We start from the raw sequence: 19,832 nt of genomic DNA on the forward strand, positions 1-19,832 counted from the left end.
CTTTAAAAAGTATACCAGGACAGGCCACCTGGGTGGCTCAGTCGGTTAAGCATGCGATTTCGGCTCAGAACATGATCTCACAGTTCATGAGTTCGAGTCCTGTGTTGGGTTCTGTGCTGATAGCTCAGAGCCTGGAGCCTCTTCAGATTCTGTCTCTCTCTCTGCCCCTCCCCCGCTTGCACTGTCGCTGTCTCTCAAACATTAAAAAAAAAAAAAAAATATACCAAGTGCTTGTGTGGGGAAGGGCTAGTAGCACAAAAATGAATTGGGGCATAGTTCCAGCCCTCAGATCATTGCCTAAGTCACAGACAACCCCTCCCACCCAAAACCCCAAGAAGGATTAGAAGTATCGACTAAAAGTGTTCTTTAACAGTTTAGACACCAACCAAAGGAGTAGATTTTGTGCTGGCTGTACTGTTGAAAATTGAAGCCAAAAGCTCTACATACTGGGATTTGGTTTTGTTGTAAAAGCTGCAGTTAAGTGCTGGCACCCATGGTGCTGAAGTGTGCTGTGCGTACATGCCATCAGTAATACCTGCATCTGCCCAGCAGAGCAGTTTGGAGAAGGGGTCAAAGGTTAAACCATTAGGTAGTCCAATGTCTTTATTCACCAGAATTCTTCTGTTTTCTCCTTCTAAAGAAGACGTTTCAATTTTGGGAGCCTCACGATTCCAGTCTGTCCAGTACAAGTTGCTGTGGGATAAATTAAATAAAGATTTTTTGCAATAGCGAAAATGAGGCCAGAGAAATAAAACACCAGTGTCTGAGTTTTGGTTACTCTCACCATTTAAGGAACTTAACCCTGTTGCTTCAGCACTAGAGTTTCCTAATGTGTTGCTGAAGGAGACCCACCCATCCAGTTCAAGTGTTAGACAGCCTTGCCTGGTCAGTGATCTCGGTGGCCCCCCAGTGCCTCTCACATACTCTGAATTCTCTCTGTATCGCGCTGTCGTCTTAATGATTTTCTAGTTTATTCATTAGTTTACTACCTTACTTCCTCCCAGAATGTGAGCTCCACGAAAGAGCAGACCTTGTCCCCTTTGCCTAGAACAGCGTCTGACGCCTAGTAGATCCTACATAAATACTGTTTTTAAGTCCATGCTTTGGAGCTTTTGCACTCTTGTTCTGACCCTCCCCACACTGCATTTAAAATCCAAGGGCTCCAAATTAGGATCCACAGGAAGCAGGAGAATAGGGAAGCCCAGCTGACCCTCGGATTGGATCCACAGCAATGGCTCGAGGATTCACCAGGTCCGTGTGGAAGAGGGCCTTCCGCTCAGAGCCGTCCAGCCTGGCCCTCTCTATCTTGTCCAGGCCGCTGTCCGTCCAATACATTGTTCTACGGAAGTGGTCAATGGCAAGTCCTTCAGGGCTTATCAGACCTGGAAGTAGAACAGCAGGACTGGAGTATTTGCAGGCATGAAAAGGGAACCCGAAGCAGAGAGATCTGCTATGTTTTAACAGTTTAAAAAACAAAAAGTCCCGAGAGGCTCTCGGCCTCAAGAACCAGGTTAACTGAGGAACGGATCCTTTGTTACTTGTCCTGCCACCTCTAGTTTTCCTTCTAGACTACATACCCACCAGCCTGATGGTACCGGGCATGCACAGTGCTGGGGCCAGGCAGCATCAACTGGGGCCACACTCTCAGTTCTCACTGTGAGCCATTTCTGTTGAGAGTTCCAATTTCTCAACAGGCTCACAGTAAGAATTGCCTCCTTTCTTACGTATAAGTGTGTGTTTACAGAGGGGCTGGTATTGCAGTGCTTGATGAAGTGGCTTGAATGGCGCTTAACCTCCCCTGGTGAACGTAGGAGACTCAAATGAAATACAAAGCATCTTCCAGATGAAGCTGCTGACCTGAGCTGATGATCGTCTCAGGCTCTGCTCCTGGCTCCAGACTGGCACGGCTGATTGCCCGGCCAGCAACATCTGTCCAGTACACCATCCTCTCGCGGCAGTCATAGTCAATTCCCACGACTATGGAGCCCTTTGTGGACCAAAACATGAAATTGGAAGAGTTAGGACTCCATGCATTTCCCCAGAGCTTGTGCTCAGCTGCTGCACACATGGCTGTAGTGAATGACCCACAGTAGTCCTAAGGGCAGCTATGCAGCAGGATTACACAGGTGGCTTAGAGGCTGACTTCTGGGGTCCCAGCCAGGTTTGGCCACTGACTAGCTATGACTTTGGTATTTAACCTCTCTATGCCTGGGTTTCTTCATTTGCAAAATGAAGATACTAGTACCTACTTTATAGTGCTGCTATAAAAATTCTACCAAAAGTTCTTGTAAAGTATCCTCATCGGTCATTAGTATACAGCAAGTGCTCAATAAGCACAATTACTGTCAGCAGTAATAAAATGATTTCATGAAATCAGCCCCTTGAGTGATTAGAGAACAAACATTAGTCTCAGCAAAGTAAGTCCTTAATACTGTACTGGGTGAAAACGTACTCCTTCCGAATGGTATCAGCACTTCTGAAACAGCCTTTCTAAAATTCACCAACATAGGAGTGCCTGGGTGGCTCAGTCAGTTGAGCGTCTGATTTCGGCTTAGGTCATGATCTCACGGTTCGTGGGTTCGAGCCCCACGTCGGGCTGTGCACTGACAGCTCCGAGCCTGGGTCCTGCTTCAGATTCTGTGTCTCGCTCTCTCTCTGCCCCTCCCCTGCTTGTGCACGCATGCACACCTGTGCTCTCTCTCACAAAAAGAAACATTCAAAAAAAAAATTTTAATTCACCAACATACAACAACAAAATTTACTCTCCCTTTTCCTATAACTATCATGAGATCTTTCCCCTGAGGTTTAATCCCTTATCCCTATCTCTGCTTCTTATACAAAGCAAATGGTTTGGTTGTAATCATATGTAGAAGAAAGTCTCCAGAAGGATGGGTTAAGGAACTGGAGACTGGTGGTCACCAAACCGCTGGTTAGGGAGGTCTTCCTTTCCCTATTGCTAAATAAAGAAGTCTTTTTTAAATGCTGAGTCTGTGGTATTTCTTTACAAAACTCTGCACAGTACTTGCTTCATTCAGTTTCCAACCCAGACTCCTGGTCTGAGAAGCCCAACAGATGTGCAAAGCCAACATCCAGGGGCCATCTGGCTGTCCCTGAGGTCATACCAGCTCCCTGCTTGCCTAACAAAGCCTCCTGGGGCTAGCTTGACATGCCTCCGGGAGAGAAGTCAATATAAAAAATACTGTACAGAGCAGGATTTGACTCCTGTGGAAAAAATGGGCAGTTGATTTAGAGGGATCTGAAGGTCAAGAACAGTTTTACTTGAAAAGTGAGTCATCTGTCTCAGGCAGGAGTGACATCCATGTGCTTCCAGTGACCTAGGGAATCATGGGATCCATTAACCCATGTACTGACTTCAGGGTTTCTTCGAAGAAGGAGGCTCAGTTTGAGTAAATTTCCCCAAGACGTGCTCATAACCCATGTGCCATTCTCTCAGTTCTACCACCACCACCACCACCACCACCACCTTGCCGAATGAGAGGCAAGCGCAGAAATGCAGTAAAACCATCAGCCTTGGCTACGATAGTTAGACTGAGGTGTTGACGATTTCTTAGTTTCTCTTAGAGAAGCTTACAGAATAGTATGCTAGTGGTTGCCAACACACCGAAAACTCCAAAACCTAAATCTTAAAAAAACAAACCTCTTTCTCTGAAGACTACCTGCTTCTAAGCTTTTTTTGGAATCCCAAAAGTTACAGAATTAGCTTGATAACATAAGTAAAGGGAAACACGGACATTATACTCTTCTATCAGATGAGCAAGTACCTGCTGCATGAAGTTTAGAAATGGAATCAGACGGCTTTCCTTAATAACCATCAGTGCCTTTCTGGCGAACTCCCTTCTCTTTTCTCCATTTTAGAGAAGAAAGCTGTCCTCCAAAATGGAGGGAGGCTGCTGGCTCAGAAAGCGACAAGCATCTCCTATGGAAAGCTTGTCCACTCCTTTCCCAGCGTCCCACTCCACCCAAATCTTCATCTGTGAAGGAGTTAGAGAAGATAGGAGACCGATCAACAGAACCAAAACAGAGGGGAGGGGGCTACAACAACGAGGCAGTCATTAACTTCTTTCCACAGAAACCACACCCTTTAGCTAGTCCTGGACCCTCTGTGGAGATGCCTGGCATGGAGAGAACCCTGGGGACTCGGGCTGAGTTTCTTTCCATTTTCCCTCGGCTCACCATACTGCCTCCATATCCTGGTAACTCCGAACTTCCCTTTCCACTTCTCTGAAACCCCATGAACCACTGGAGAAAGCCTTGGTCAGTCAGACAGGACTCCCGGCAGACAGTGCCCTCACTTTCTGTGGCAGTGACGTCAGACTCATGGAGTTGGACCACAGCCCAGAAATCCTCCAGGACCTCCCTCTACCTCAAGCCCTGGCCCAGATCTGAACGCCCCGTACGGTCCCACCCCCCACGGGAGAAATCCACTTTACATGCAGTGACAGCAGGGTCTTGGCCATGTCCTTCTGGAGTCTGGTACCATTGAGGGGCAAATGACCGATCTGCTGGCCCTGGGCGTAGAGCAGGAAAGTGCCCACAGACGGAGGGGTCACATCAGGCCGGGGCAGGGGCCGGGCTGTGGGTGGCGCAACGGTGGGTATACCTGCCGTGGGAAGGAGGAGGGTATGAAGAACGGAGAGGAAAGAACACAAAGGTGGGTGGGGACAGGGGAAGAAGTTACTTTCCACATACCAGAACCTCCAAAAACATCAAAAGGTTTTTACCCTAGACAGATGTATTCCAGATGTTCCTTAAATTCTAATTTCTAGGGTTTTTTTCCCCCCCAAGGATTATGTAAAACACTGCCAATTACTAGGGAGGAAGACAACAAAACACTTCCCTCAGAACAAAGCAAAAACGTTTTTTTTCTTTTTAAGGGCAAAAAAACAGTATTGTGTCCACTTTTCTTTGGGCCCCCAGGGTGACACGTGTCCCCTCTCACCCTGGGCTGGGGAGGAGGAACTGCTTGTTGAACTGAGTTCCAGATGTTCTAATTACAGAAACTGCTAATGACAAAACCAAACGTTAAATCCAAATAGGGATTTGGATCGCAGACCAGCTGATAAATCAACACGGCATCTTAGCGACTTCTTTCACTGGACCTATGGGCCCCCCCTTTCCCCAGCTTCACTCACAGCTGGCAGTTTCCATACAGAAAGCCCTCAGAGTGGATGAGGGGGATGAGGGCTGACCCCCGGGTGCTTACATGCAGGGGTGGTGCCTGGCTGGGAGCGGGTGCCCTGCACTTCTCTGCCATCTTTGTCCACGCACCAGCAGAAGTCACTCTTCCCGTGGCACTGCAGGGGGGTGAAGTGGCCCAGGTCATCGCACTGAGGCACATACTGATCGTCCCTGGGCGTGCCACCGTAGTGCTCCAGCAGGTTTTCCCTCCAGCGCTCGCAGACGGTCCGGGGCCTCCGGGTGGGCTCTGAGCAGATGGGGACAAAAAGCCTTTGATCGTGAGCCAAGGACAGAATGCAGCATGTGGCTGAAGATCCCCACACCTGGCCTCCCTCCTCCTAGTATCCGCCAACAAGGCCTCAGCCAAGCGCCTGGACGTTGGACCAGTCAAGTGCTCTAAGAAGCTCTCCACAGGCATCTGGAGAACGGAGAAAAGCTCCTGGGCCAGGAGGATTTGTCATGAAGGCCAGCCATGTCAGCAGAGAGCAAGAGGAGGTTAAGATCAGGGGTGCAGGGCACACTCGGACCCGGCCCATGGGGACACCTCTGCCGGGGCCCAGGACCTCTGCTAACAGAGCCCTTTGGTGGGGACCCTCCTCGGGGACTCAGGGGCCTACATGATACTTAAAGGCAGTATTTATTCTTTCCTGCTTGGTCCAAGTTCCAGGCCTGCACTTGAGAGGACAATCTTGACACTGGCCATGCATCTTACAAACTAGTCCTGACCTACTGCCTGCCCTACTGCCAAACTATTCCTGCCTCCTATTCCTACCCTACTTATGTGGCCCTCACTCTGCTCACTGGAAAACTATATGGAATAAGACTCACTGTAATTAGTAGGGGTGCGCATGGAGGACGTGGTGGCCAACAGCTCCATACTGACTGTTAGACGCTCCAGTTCCTGGAAGCCCTTTGGCTCAAAGCTGAACCTTTCTCCCGGGCTCCTGCTTCCTGCCCATAGCTCTGCCCCGCCCTTGTCCAGCATCCTCCCCTCTGCTCGCCCTCCTGGCTCACCACCCGGCTTACACTCCTGTGAGCTCTTGCAGAGTAGCTTCTCTAGCTGCAGTTTTCTCCCTGCTTGCTTCCACAGGGCTGTCGCTCTGTCCCAAATGTGGCGGTTCTCTGTCTGCAGGGAGTCTGCTGCGGGCTTTGGAAGTAACTTGTACCCCCGTCTATCAGAGGAGTATCTAAAGGAGCTCATTAGAAGCTGCTGCTGCTTTAATTCCTGTAACTCAAAGCCTGTGGTCTGTGGAATCACACAGCCAAGTACCTACATGATACTACCACCTGGGTGTATGCCATTAATCTCAGAACAAAAACGGGGACCCTGCTTTCCACCGTCAGCGCTGCTGTCCCCTAGACTTTTTCCTATCAGTAAATAGCACCTCCATTTTCCATTGTGTGGGCCCAATCATCCCTGACTCCTTTCTGTCTCTTGCTCTCCACATCTGGTAGGTCAGAAAAAGGTCAGCTGTGCCTTCAAAATACATTCAGAAAATCTTCACTTCGCACTATATCCACCCCTATCACCCTGGTCGGAGCCTCATGGTCTCCTGCTAGGATATTACAAAAACTTTCTCACTTGGTCCCTGGCTTCCACCCTCTTTCCCACCCCCCAATGTAAACAGCCAGCAGCCAGAAGAGTCCCTTTAAAACGTCATTTCTGGGGCACCTGGATGGCTAAGTCAGTTGCACATCTGACTTCGGCTCAGGTCATGATCTCATGGCTTGTGAGTTCGAGCCCCGCATTGGGCTCTGTGCTGACAGCTCCGAGCCTGGAGCCTGCTTCTCCCTCTCTCTGTGTCTCCCTCTCTCTCCGTCCCTCCTCCACTCGTGTTCTCTCTCTCTCCCTCACTCCGTCTCAAAAATAAACATTTTTTTAAAAAGCAAAAAAAATACTTCAAACACAGTCATTTCATGTCACTCCTTTGGTCAAAAACTCCACTGGCCTCCAACAACAAAGTTGGAAACATTACAATTCGGTTCTAGTACCTACGATTCCTCCAGACAAGAGGGAGGATGGTTAACAAAATCCTCAGAGCTCAAACCCAACTAGCTCAACTCCAAGACTCACCAGGTCTGGTGGCAACAGATGCCCTTCAGGTGGCCTCTATAGTTCATAACCCTTGGGAAGCAGAGTTCTTTATAAGACCCAACGGAGAAGGAGACTTCCTCACCCAAATGTGTCTCAAAGAATCGGGACAGGGAAAGGTCACTTCTTCAAACACTAACGAGCCACCTCAAGGTGGGATGCCCCGCAGAAGTTCCCAACACGGCTCCAGGTCCGCCCGCAAACTCAGAGGGTGTGTTCTTAGCTCAGGGGACCACCCGATGAGGCACGGCTCTTTGTCTGGAATGGAGACACACGGCTCACTCAGCTTCTGGGAAGTGGGCACATCACTGATATGTGTGCATCCCTCTCATTCCTTACTATTTGAAGCTACTTCTTAATCCAACTACAGATTGATTTCTGGTTTCGGTTGGCAGGGTTTTAAATAGTTTGAAATCTTGGACACAGACTTTTTTCTCTCCCTTCAAGCCAACCCCATTATGCAGATGGGACTAATCAGAAAAGGCAGCCAAGGCCAAACCAGTGCCAAGAGAGGAGCCTGGGCCACTGGGGGGAGAGTCTGCACAAGACAATGTGTCCCTCCCTTCAGTCATTAACTTCTCATTCTCTTGGCTCCCTTCTGAATCACGGTCCTTAAAACTAAATGCTTGTCTTAGTAAATAGAACTCTGAACCATTCCCTAAGGCAGGTCCCAACCATCTGATTTCTTTAAATCCCAGATGGAGTTAGAACCAAGACTTTTTAAAGATTTTAAAGGAGTGAAACAGGATTTTTCTTTCCTTTTTTTCCCCCTTGGACCTGTCAAATCTTTTCCTAAAAATAGGGACAAGAGGAACTAGCGATGTCACTGCGGAAACAAAGGTATACATCTAGATCAAACATTACCAATTTTTACCTGTGTGAATCTTAGAACTACTCATGTCCCGGCCATTGCGATATTGTTGACAGGATCAAAACTGGTGGTAATTCACCAGCTCTTCTTACTCTCATGTAAAAAGCCAAGATTTATCTTTTCCAGTAGTGAAAATAGCAAGCTCATGGCTATAGGAATTTTTGGCTAAAATGGAATCAGATCAATCCTACATTCTTCATAATAAAGTTCTTCTGTAGTTTTAAAAACGTGCTTTCCACTCTTAACAACTCAGCAAGGAATACAATCTGCCTTGGCAACCTGCAGCTGGCATGACATGTGAGCACTTGGTAGCCAGGCCCCACCCCCCCGGGGAGCACGGAGAGCCCTCAGATGGTTACAGACACGCTCACCATTAGCATCTCAGACCGCACGGGCTAACACAACAGGTCCCTGCATCTCTTCGGACAGTGGCTGGGGCAAGGGGGTTCCCCACTGATATGCTGGGCCTGCCTAGAGACAGCGGGGCTCATTAGCTTAGAGCAAACTAGTGGGATCCACCCACAGGTGTCTGCTTATTTTTCCTATTAATACTAAACTGGCCTTCATACTGCTTCCTGAAATTCAGAAGGCAGAGTATAGTGATATAAAGGAACATGTGCAGGCAGTTCTCTTTGGACAAAAGGCGGGTCTGGCAAGATCCGTTAGCTCCAAGGCCTCCCTAAGCTGCCATAACAGGTCTCGGGCAGTGGCCTCAGCCTGACCTACACCATTCATCTCAACGTCCCGTCTTGTACCGGGCAAGTCTAAGGCTGGAGTCCAACGTGTAACAGTGATGTCAGTCTATGTCCCTGTCACCTGAATGTGTGCACAGGTGGGCACAGATCATCTGAGTGGTCGTAGGAGGAAGGAGGCTATGAAAGGACAGCAGTCGGCCCCGAGTCTGCACGGTCTGGGCAGGAGTTATAATCTGCCCCACAGGCTGCGCCATTCAGCTTCTCAAGCCCCGGGCCTAGGTCGGTACAAGCTCCTTCCTGCCTGGCTCACCTGCTGGTCCGCAGTGAGGTGGTGTGGAGCCGGGTGGAGTCCGGGTGCCGGGGACTTCGTGACCATTGAGGTCCACGCACCAGCAGAAGCCAGTGCTCCCGTGACACTGCAGTGGCAGGAAGTGGCCCTGCTCATCGCACTGGGGGATGTGCACCCGGGAGCCAGGATAGGTGTGCTGAGCGTGGGCACTGCGCTGCTGGCGTTCACAGGGTTTCAGTCCTGATGTGGGGTCTTCGGAGACCAGGGTGGAGGAGACGTACAAAGAAGGAATAAAAGACATTGCAACCCATCCACTTTTACCAGCTAACTTCAAAGTCTCTCGTCTGAGGTGATGTTCTTTGCTTATTTTTCCCTCCCTATACTTGGGAGACAGCATAACATGGGAAAAAAAAATAGCCGGGCACTGAGATTGTGAACTCCTGGATTCTTATTTTAGTTCTGCCACTATCTACCTAATGTCTCCCTAATTCTCACAGTTCACCCTGTTAAGTCCTGAGCTGACCATACCTACTGTAAAATCGCCCCTCCCTCAGCCCTAAGGGTAAAATGAAGAACCCATAGCTTGTGTCCAAACATCCCAAGAGACTTGGGAGAAAACAAGTAAACCTCTGTTCATCCTCTCAAGTCCAGAGTCTAAGTCTGAGAAGCTCCAGGTCAATGGCAATCACTAGGTCACACAGTGCTGGCCAAGACCTCCTAGAGTGTCACCACGGGGGCTTACTACCGGCTCACTAGGTGCATATGGCTCCTATTTAGTAAGCTTATCCCAGTCCTTCATCTAAATGACACTTACCAAGGCAAAGCAGATCATGACGGGAGTTGAACACAGCTGCCACTAGGTAGGACAATGGGTGGGGTCACACTCCTGGCCTCCCAGATTACTAATAACCAGGGACTTCTAAGTAAACTAGAAGGAGGGAACAGGAAGAAAATCCAGAGCCTAGAAAAGCCTTGGTCCCCGATAAGAATAGGCTAAAGGCTGTAGAAAAAATACACTGGAGGAACCAGGAGTTTTCTGTGCCTCAGGCAGCCCTCAAGACCTTACCAGGTGCGCACTGAAATCCATCCCCATGATATCCAGGGAGGCATCGGCAGGAGAACGAGCCAGGGGTATTGTAGCAGGTAGCCGAGGGGTGACATCTGTTTTCCGAGCATTCATCAACATCTGCAGAGGCAGGAACAGGGATGGGGGGGGGGGGGGGGGGGGCAGGGAGGAAGAGCATGACTTCACTGCACCCAACTGGGGCTACTACGCGGCCCTAGTACATGTGGGTCAATGCCAAGGGGTCAACCTTAGAAGACCTCTGGGCATGAGCAGAAATATGCTGACAGCTAAAGGCGGGCTAAACAAAGTCGAGGGACACGTGAGCGAACCCATTAGACTAAGAATGTACAGTGTAGAAATCAAATGTGTGGTCACTTCCAGAAAAAAAAAATATCCTGCGGTGTATTTCTAGAGTATCTTTCATCCACAGTGAATTCCAGGAAGTTATTACCTTTGAACTAGCCTTTGGGCTGTAAATCACTCACTTCCTTTCAGTACCACAGCAGTAAATACATGTAACAATGGTTTCGGTCTTGCCCTGTTGGCACCATGTCCCTATAACACCAATCTACAGATCCGGAGAAGCCCGGTGAGGCTCCAAATGCTTTTTCAACTAAGTCTGGAAGCACATCCAGTCTCCCGGAATCAGAGTCCTACCATCTACAATGCCCAAGGAATCAGAAATTTTCTCTACTTTCTACCTTTAGAAGAAATAGAAAAGCGTCAGAAAAATATTATCAGAAGTTTGGAACAACACATTCAAAAGAACATCTAAGGGCGCCTGGGTGGCTCAGTCAGTTAAGTGTCTAACTTCGGCTCAGGTCACGATCTCGCAGGTTGTGAGTTCGAGCCCCGTGTCAGGCTCTGTGCTGCCAGCTCAGAGCCGGGAACCTGCTTCAGATTCTGTGTCTCCCTCTCTCTCTGCCCCTCCCCTGCTCACGCTCTGCCTCTGTCTCTCAATAATAAATAAACATTTAAAAAAAAATTTAAAAAGAACATCTAAATTTGTCAGGTTTATCAGTACAAACAGTTCAGGCCCTCCCACTCTCCACATGGTACTGTAAGGATTAAATTTCATATTTCTCAAAACTGCAACATCCTAGGGGTATCTGGGTAGCTCAGTCGGTTCAGTGTCCAACTCTTGACTTCAGCTCAGGTCATGATCTTGCGGTTCCTGAGTCTGAGCCCCACATCAGGCTCCATGCTGTTGGTGTGGAGCCTGCTTGGGATTCTCTCTCCCTCCTTCTCTCTTCCCCTCCCGTGCTCTCTCTCTCAAAATAAACTTAAAAAAATTTTTTTTTAAGTTACAACATCCTAGAACCTTACATGCCAGCTTATAGTCCTTTTATTTACTGCAATCAGCATATGCAGACAATAGCAAGACAGTCCCCTTTCCCCCCAAAAAACCTATGAGAGTCAAACTATTAAAACCAACGGCTAGTGGTTGAGATAAGCTCTCTGCAGAGATAGGAAGTCTTCCAGAGTAAAAGGAGGATAAAGAGTGTAAGTCTGATCAAGGCTCCACTGAAAAGAAAGCCGTCACTTTCACGAAAACACCCAAAAAACGATTTAAAAAATGGATGAAAAAAGGTGGGTTGGGCTGATCAATGTGAAACCTAGAAGAATGTGAGTCCCAGAAGTGAACTGCATCAATTTGCTATAGCCCATGGCAGAGACACATAGAACCCAGGAAGCCCAAGAGCCACAGCGTGAATTTGACATGGATCAGCTGGGGACAGAGTTGGCCCCTCAGCTGGCCTCCCGTGCCCCAGGTGAAATCTCTTCTAGGGTTATGACTACCAGCCTTGCTATGACCATGTGCTCACTGAGCCACCCTCCCAGGTGCCGGTGAGCAGACATGTTCGTGGGAGAGGAATCTCTTATGTCGTAATTAGGGAATTCACATTCTGCTTATCCTCAGTCTTAAGGAAGTTTCGTCAACATACATCAGCTCCCCTAAGTCCAAAACCATCCTGAATGCTTGACAGAACGGAGTTTAATGCCACCCAGAGAGGCTCTGCCCAGATGAACTGGCCTCCCTAGTTACCTTCTTTCCACCTACAAAGGCAGGAAAGTACAAGGTTAGAAACAAACAAGGTTTTCTGGTTAGCTCCTCAGTCAACCAAAAAGAAACCAGACTAATCACAACAAAAACTCTATCTCCAATCTAATCAATAGGTTCTATATTGTCATATTTAATTATCTTTGAGTCTGGCCCTCAGTCTCTTGACGAGGACAACTCCAGCACCTAGCTGGGCAAAGCCAGTGACCATCCAGTTCCTTGGGCCTGCAAGAGGCCATAAAACTGGCTGTAAAACCAAAGCTGTAAAACTGAACATCCAGCAGGAAATTAAATGCAGGAAATTGAAGCTATTCATAATACATATGCTAAAAGGACTTCTCATGCTAACAGGAACCCCAGGCAATGACAGGAAGCAGGAATTCCTGAGACACAGGGCCTATTTCTAGAACCCATGGATCAGTTTCTTGAGATTGTTTTTGAACTAAGGGAGAGGGGACTCCCCAGAGCTACCAGGTTCCTTATGTTCTTAAAGCCTATGGCCTAAGAATTGTGATCAGACTGAAAGCCAGTCATCTTCCCACAGATACTAGAGTCAGGGGGAGGGACACTAATGGTTGTAAATGACCAGCAGGAGAAAGCCCTTGAAGGGACAGAAAGCATCACAAGTGAGGAGCCCCCGTCCCCTAGAAGCTGGAGGAGGTAAAGCTCCCTGAAACACAGTCCCCCATACCTCCTTGAAGACCTCACACCATGACAGAAAATGAGTGCAGTCAGCCACTCCAGAGCCTGGGCTCAGAGCAGGCTATGGCTCCTCCCAAGGAGTGCTAACATTGAGGGGTGTGGGGGGAACTGGGGCTTTTGTGTAAAGAAGGGGAGCTCTTCCCTCTATCACAGGATGTCAAGTGTCAGGACAGAAAGCATGGAACACTTTCAGCCCCTAGGGAAGGGAGAAACTCCTTGTTGCTACGCTCAGGCTGGGAGCTGCCATTTATGCCTAACAATCCCTGTCAGGGGTCTTTAGGGGCTGTCAGAACACTGAGGTCAAGACGACAATGTTTGGGGCACAGTAGAACTCCTTTGCCACTCAGATCATGAAACATGGCTCAATGTCAGCACAATTCTCCATTTTATTCTGTTAAGCTGGTAAAACACCTGTATGGAACATTTGTTAAAACCCTCCATTTTGAATTCGTGCTTTGGTGTTTCAAAGCTTTCACTGCCGTAATTCTGAGCCCATACCCAAATCAGGCGAGGTCCCTTCAAAACAAACCCAACCACTGGATTACCAGATTCTAGCTACCCTTAACCCATCCCACCCAACCCCCTTTGCTTTCAGACCATCCAGTGAAATTTCCAGACCCCAATAAAGGCTTCAGCCCACAAGTTCTAGCTCCCCACCTATTCGGTCAAGCACCTTGCTGGGTGTGCCCCTGTGTGGTATGTGGTGACCCTCTCTCTGGGACCCATGAGCATAATAAACTCCTTCCTTGCAAACCTTGTACTCTTCTCCTGTGGCTGCACCAACTTTACCACACCTTACTTAACATCTCTCTTTTTAGAACAGAAAACCAGAGACAGAATAACCTAAGTGCCTCTCCTCACGTCCCTCCTGAGCAGTGATGGTGCTGAGGGATGTCCCACCCGTAACTCAATCGCTTCTCCTGGAAAGGTCCCAACTCAAGACACTCTGCTTCACCTGGCAAAGTTACCAAGATCTATGAGGACAAACATGCCTGAGAAATACCGGCTCATACCAACACAAGGTGGACATCAACCCTGAAACCGTTGCAATCGGGGTTGATTGAGGGAAGCTGGAAAAGACTGAACTCTACTTGGATAAAAGTAGTAACTGCTGGTGACTCAGACTAGACTGAGAACCCAAAGCCAAGTCCAGCCTCTCCAGGGAACCTGGTTTTTAACAAACTGGCTAGAGAAAAACCCACACACCTTTTATTGCTAGTTTAATGGAGTAAAGAATAACATGCATGCTTCAAGAATGTGCACTTTCCACAAAATAGAGCTTCTATCTCTATTTTTCTCTATTTTGCTATTTTCTCTCTATGGCCACGGGTACACATGCACATTGTGGCATGTCTTTAAATATGTGCATGCATGTGCATACACACACACACACACACACATATGTACTTATCCTGCAAATCACCTTCATGACTAGCCCAGTTGGATTTAGGCATGGCATAGGTCTTTAGGAAAAGGACTATTCATTCTCTTCTACTCCACAGTCTGAAAAGCTTGGAAGGCAACCCATGGTAATGGATTCTGGGAGACAGCCTCTAAGGAACCCCAAAGATCCCTACCTCCTAGCATTTGCAATCTTATGTAATCCCCTTCCCTTGAGTAACTTGCATCTAATCAATACACGAAAGCAATACTGAGGGGATGTCATTTTTGTGATTATAACTTCCAATTTGCTAAAAGACTTTCTGCCACCGGCTTTGATGAAGTAAGCTACCTTGTTGGAGGTCTGCGTGTCAAGAAGCTGAAGGTCATCTCCAGGCCACAGCTAACAAGGATCTGAGGCTCTCAGGCCTCAAGGAATTGAATCCTGCCAATAACCATGTGAGGATGTTTCCCCAGTTAGGCCTTTAGAGGAGACCCCAAGCCTACCAGACCCCTTGTTGCAGTTTTGTGAGGATCTTTTTAAGCAGAGGACCAAGCTAAGCCATTCCCAGGCCCTTGACCTATAGATAATAAATGTGTATTGTTTTAAGCTACTATATTTTGGGGTAATTTGGTATGCAGCAATACATAACTAATACACTAAGGGAAGCAACTGATGGGTTTTAAGTTTGTGAGTTCCAGAGAAAATCCCAAATGCAGAGAAGCAAAGATTGAATAGGGACAATTAAAAATGGCAGAAATCAGCAAGAGGGCAGTAATAACAATGAATGGCATTACTCACAAGTTCCCAACATGGAAAAGTAACCAATTTTAACATGATCCCAAAGATAATCAAAGTTTTACAGGACAAATAGAAGTTAAAAGAAGGAAGAGAGAATGAATCTAGACGGGATTAGGGCAAAAACTATCTAACTCAATTAACATTCTGATTAACACTCATCACACCTAGGCTGCAATTAATTTCAACTTGTTAGCTTTAAACTAAAGACCTAAGAAGTGAAATACTTTAAAGGCACGATCTCTGCTGACCTGAGTGGCTGGATGTTTAAATACGCAATTCTACTGACAAGATTTTGCTTCTCCAGGCAGTCTCATCTCTTAAATGTGCTAAATGGAACTGAACGGTAAAGATTCACAAGGGTGGACAAAACATTATTCCCGCATGAAGAACAGAACCATGAGGAGTTTGTGCACCTCACATCCTGACCCCCATACCTGTGGAGGCTACCCTCTGTGTGTCAAGAGTGTATCTATTACAGATGGAACTCTTGGGCTGGTCAAGTGGGAGAAGCATCTGTGAATTCCAAATCTACCTCGTTCTCACTGGGAAGCAGTTGAGCTCTGTCTAAAACTGGGGATATTTTTAGTAGAGAAAAAAACAAAACAAACCAGGGCTGAACTGAGCCACGGCTTTGGGTCATTTCAGTATAAACTGTGTTTTTAAGAAAAGCATACAGCAGAACTTCTGTACAACAGAAGTGGAAACATGAAAGAGCCAGTTCAGACAATACCAAATGGCCCAGCACAACGAGGAAGGAGAGGACGGCTGTGCTGCCCTGACACGTGTTCTGTCCAGAACGGACGGCGTCAGTGGGCTCGTCCGGGAGCCTCTCCGCGGAGAGGGAAGGGAAGAGGAATCAGGAGCAGGAGGAGAAGCGAACATCTGATAAGGAGGCGGGGCGGGCATGTTGTTTCATCTGCTGTGAAGCTCCCAGGGGTCACACGGCTGTTCTAGCACATCAACGGTGGCCCAGCCAATGCAAGCAGCAGTCTGAAGGGAGGGGGAAACCCTGTGTTCCAGGCTTATAATCCCCACACAGACCCTTTTCCCACCATTCTCTCATTGCCGGTGTCTCATTTTACCCTAACTTTGTGCGCATTACGGACAGCATGAAATGGAGTTTCAATTCCATCATGTCACTGGATATATTTTGAAAACCTTTTGTGGATTATGTAGATTTCTTAAATAATCTCTATATTAAAGTACTACTAATCCCAGTTTCATGAATATTTATACCCAGAGAATTATACCTAGTTCAGTAACAACCTCAAACATTATTATTATTTAACCGAGTTAAATTTTAACAGTTAGTCCTGCATTCCAGTTTAGTGATTTTATAAAATACTGTACCAAGTCTTAACCAGCTTAAATGTGGTTAGATTTCTGGGGGAAAAAAAGAAAGTTTTGGGTATTTATGTATGCATTACTATCCTCTTAAGACAGAGTTCTCTCTCTCCCCACCCCCTCCCCTTCTCTCCAGAGAGAGAGGTGAGAGGGAAAAAATGAGAAAGAATTGCATGTATGTTTAGAGATTACTTAAAATACCCCTTCAACCAGTATCATAAGCAACTCAAAGTTAGGCGCAACTGGAAGTGCTAGACTAAGTCACTGACCATAGATGGAAGGATGGAGACTTCCCGACAGGTGAATAGGCTTTCCCGAAGTTCCTCCAGCCTACGCCAGCTCTAAGGAACAGAAGGTTGGCTACAAGCTCGCAGTGGCTTCCTAGTGCTCTGGGAACGTCCCCACCATATGCTCACCAATCTAATCCAAGGGAAAATACCCTTTGCTCTGCTTTTTGACTCAAAGGACAGCTTTTCTCTTGCTCTTTGGACAATTCCAAGGCTGTGTGAGTCAAGGAAGGGAGAAGTCCTTTTGAGAAAGGTTCCGGTTACGTGGAGATGTTGCATACAAGGCAACTTTCCAGAGTCACTGAGGCTGACGACCCTCAGGTACTCACCAGTACATTGGTGCCCGCTGCCAGTGTAACCAGGCAGGCAGGTGCAGCTGAACGTGCTGCCCCCATGGTAAATGCACCGGGCCTGGTCAGCAGGAGCACAGGAATGACTGCCATCCGCACAGGGGTTGGGAGGTGGGGCGATCACTAAAAAGAGAAGAAGGCAAGGACATCTAAGAGTTCAGACCTGCAGATGGGTGAGACTGCTCCTCCCAGTGTGATTCACACACCCATAGCATCAGGACATCTAGGGGCTTAGAAGGCATATAGGTTCTCAGGCCCTATCCCAGAGCCAGTTAATCAGAATCTGACTTTCAACAAGATCCCTGGATGGCTTGTATGCGTATTAAAGTTTGAGAAGTGCTGGTCTGGGTGTGTGGTTAAAACTCTAGACATGAAGATCAGTCATTAAAATAGTCCTTGATAAAGTTTATAACTCACCAGAACTATACACACACACACACACACACACACACACACACACACACACACACACAGTTTCTTTTTCATACTGCTACTTTTTCATCCCACTGGGTTAAAAAGTGTATTTTCTCTATCATCGTCTGGCTTTACCAATGGGATGAATTTGGGATCCTAGTTCCTGTGGATCCACTTTTAGGTCCAAAGGTTTCTTTTTCTTTTCTTTTTTTTACCATTGAAAGAGTACATTTATTACAGATGGAGTTGTACAGCTGGCCCAGTGGGGCGAGCATCTTTGAATCATAAATCTGTTTCATTTAAATTTGAGAAATATTTTACTTCTGTCCAGAACCGGTGGTATTAGAGGTTCACAGTCTTGTTATATGATTGGGCCAGATACCAAGACACGCAGGAATCCCAACTGGGTGAACACCCTTCAATAACTCAACACCGAAAGGAAAGCAACATACAAACCCAGGGCTGAACTGGGCCATAGGGTTATTTCCGCGCAAAGTGTTTTCAGAAACCATATGGCAGAGCTTCTGTACGTTAGAGCGGAAACATTAATGAATCAAAGAGCAAGGTTCAGCACTATTTTGGCCCAAAAGAGAAATGGCTTAGCACTCACATATACAAGTGTGGTGGTCGTCTGCAAACTCATAACCACTCCGGCAGTCACAGCTGTAGCTGCCCGGCAAGTTGGTACACACAGAGTTGGGGCCACAGTGATGGAAGCCCGTTGCACATTCATTTACATCTAAGAAGAAATAACGACAGAAAAGCGCGGCTTAAATCAAGGGTTCCACAAGTGAAAGGTCTGAACACTCGATGTTTCCTCACTACTATGAAGCTTCAACAGGACAAATAAATTGTGGACTAAACAGAAGTCCAAAGGTAAGATTTCTAAGCATCGACCAGAATGCATGTTGCAGATTATAATATTTATCTGCAGTCAGTCAAGTATAAGTCCAAGGGAGAAATATTTCAATATTCTAAGCATTCTTTAGACTTTATTTTAAAAAAAACCACTCAACATTTAAAAGAAAAACACACTAATGACTTTTCTTTTAGAAATGTAAAGAAATTTCTGTGGATTGTGGGGATATAATAGGGGAAAAAAACAATGTCTGAAACCTGAAGACAACCTGAAAACACATGTTTTAGTAAATATAAGAAAATACTTAATACAGGATTAAAATGACAAAACTTAAGAACTCAAAATATGCAGGAACTGCAACAGTTGTCTTCTTTCTCCAATCCCAGCCCCAAACACCCACGTCCAAACTATCCTCTCAAACCTAACCAGAATATGCTTCAGTTTTTAAATAACAGCATTTAGGTTAATAGCTGCTAAACTTGTCTTGTTGATCAGTGGAGATCATAAAAGCAGACGCACCTATCTTCTATAAACACAGGGCTGGAGGACCCCGTGAAAGAACACAGCGCATACAACTTACCCACACAACTCCGTCCATCTCCCTGGTACCCGGAGGCACACTTGCAGGTGTAGTCTACACCTGTCCCTGGATGGCACCGAGCTTTCGTGTCACATGTGTGGCTCCCATCGAAGCAAGGATTCACTGGGGTGGGGGTTGAGTCCACTGCAGGAGCAGAGAGGGAATAAACCACACTAGCACAATCTGGTTGTTGTAAAGAGAATGGCACAGAAAGGAGATCAAAGACTCCATGGCGCCCAAAAATAAATTCAAAATGGATGAAAGACGTAAAGGTGAGACAGGAAATCATCAGAATCCTAGAGGAGAAAACGGCAACAACCTCTTTGACCTTGGCCACAGCAACTTCTTACTTGACATGTCTCTGAAGACAAGGGAAATAAAAGCAAAAACGAACTATTGGGACCTCATGAAGATAAAAAAACTGCACAGCAAAGGAAACAATCCACAAAACTAAAAGGCAACCAAAGGAATGTGAGAAGATATTTGCAAATGACTTATCGTATAAAGGTTAGTATCAAAATCTATAAAGAACTTACCAAACTCAACACCTGTAAAACAAATAATCCAGTGAAGAAATGGGCAGAAGACATGAATAGACAGTTTTCCAAAGAAGACATCCAGAAGGCTAACGGACACATGAGAAGATACTCAATATTGTTCATCGTCAGGGAAATACAAATCAAAACCACATTGAAACGCCACCTCACACTGGTCAGAGTGGCTAAAATTAACAACTCAGGAAACAAAGGATATAGGTAAGGATGTCAAGAAAGGGGAACCCTCTTGTACTGTTGGTGGGAATGCAAACCGGTGCGGCCACTCTGGAAAACAGTGTGGAGG

At 46.9% G+C, this 19,832-nt stretch overlaps 1 protein-coding gene across 1 annotated transcript in view; it reads right to left on the reverse strand.

Annotated features, from left to right (window-relative positions):
- NID2 (nidogen 2) overlaps nucleotides 1-19,832 on the reverse strand; it is a 67,428-nt gene that overhangs the window by 3,199 nt on the left and 44,397 nt on the right. Inside the window, exons 9-18 of the mRNA XM_047862470.1 lie at nucleotides 18,993-19,136; nucleotides 18,164-18,292; nucleotides 17,119-17,262; nucleotides 10,213-10,332; nucleotides 9,168-9,398; nucleotides 5,225-5,446; nucleotides 4,452-4,621; nucleotides 1,858-1,987; nucleotides 1,211-1,382; nucleotides 536-693 (exon numbers count right to left, since the gene is read on the reverse strand). Of these exons, the coding sequence (XP_047718426.1) occupies nucleotides 536-693; nucleotides 1,211-1,382; nucleotides 1,858-1,987; nucleotides 4,452-4,621; nucleotides 5,225-5,446; nucleotides 9,168-9,398; nucleotides 10,213-10,332; nucleotides 17,119-17,262; nucleotides 18,164-18,292; nucleotides 18,993-19,136 (1,620 nt within the window). The remainder of the gene's footprint in view (nucleotides 1-535; nucleotides 694-1,210; nucleotides 1,383-1,857; nucleotides 1,988-4,451; nucleotides 4,622-5,224; nucleotides 5,447-9,167; nucleotides 9,399-10,212; nucleotides 10,333-17,118; nucleotides 17,263-18,163; nucleotides 18,293-18,992; nucleotides 19,137-19,832) is intronic.

This window comes from Prionailurus viverrinus, chromosome B3 (assembly GCF_022837055.1).
Source record: "Prionailurus viverrinus isolate Anna chromosome B3, UM_Priviv_1.0, whole genome shotgun sequence".
NCBI classification, from domain to species: Eukaryota; Metazoa; Chordata; class Mammalia; order Carnivora; family Felidae; genus Prionailurus; species Prionailurus viverrinus.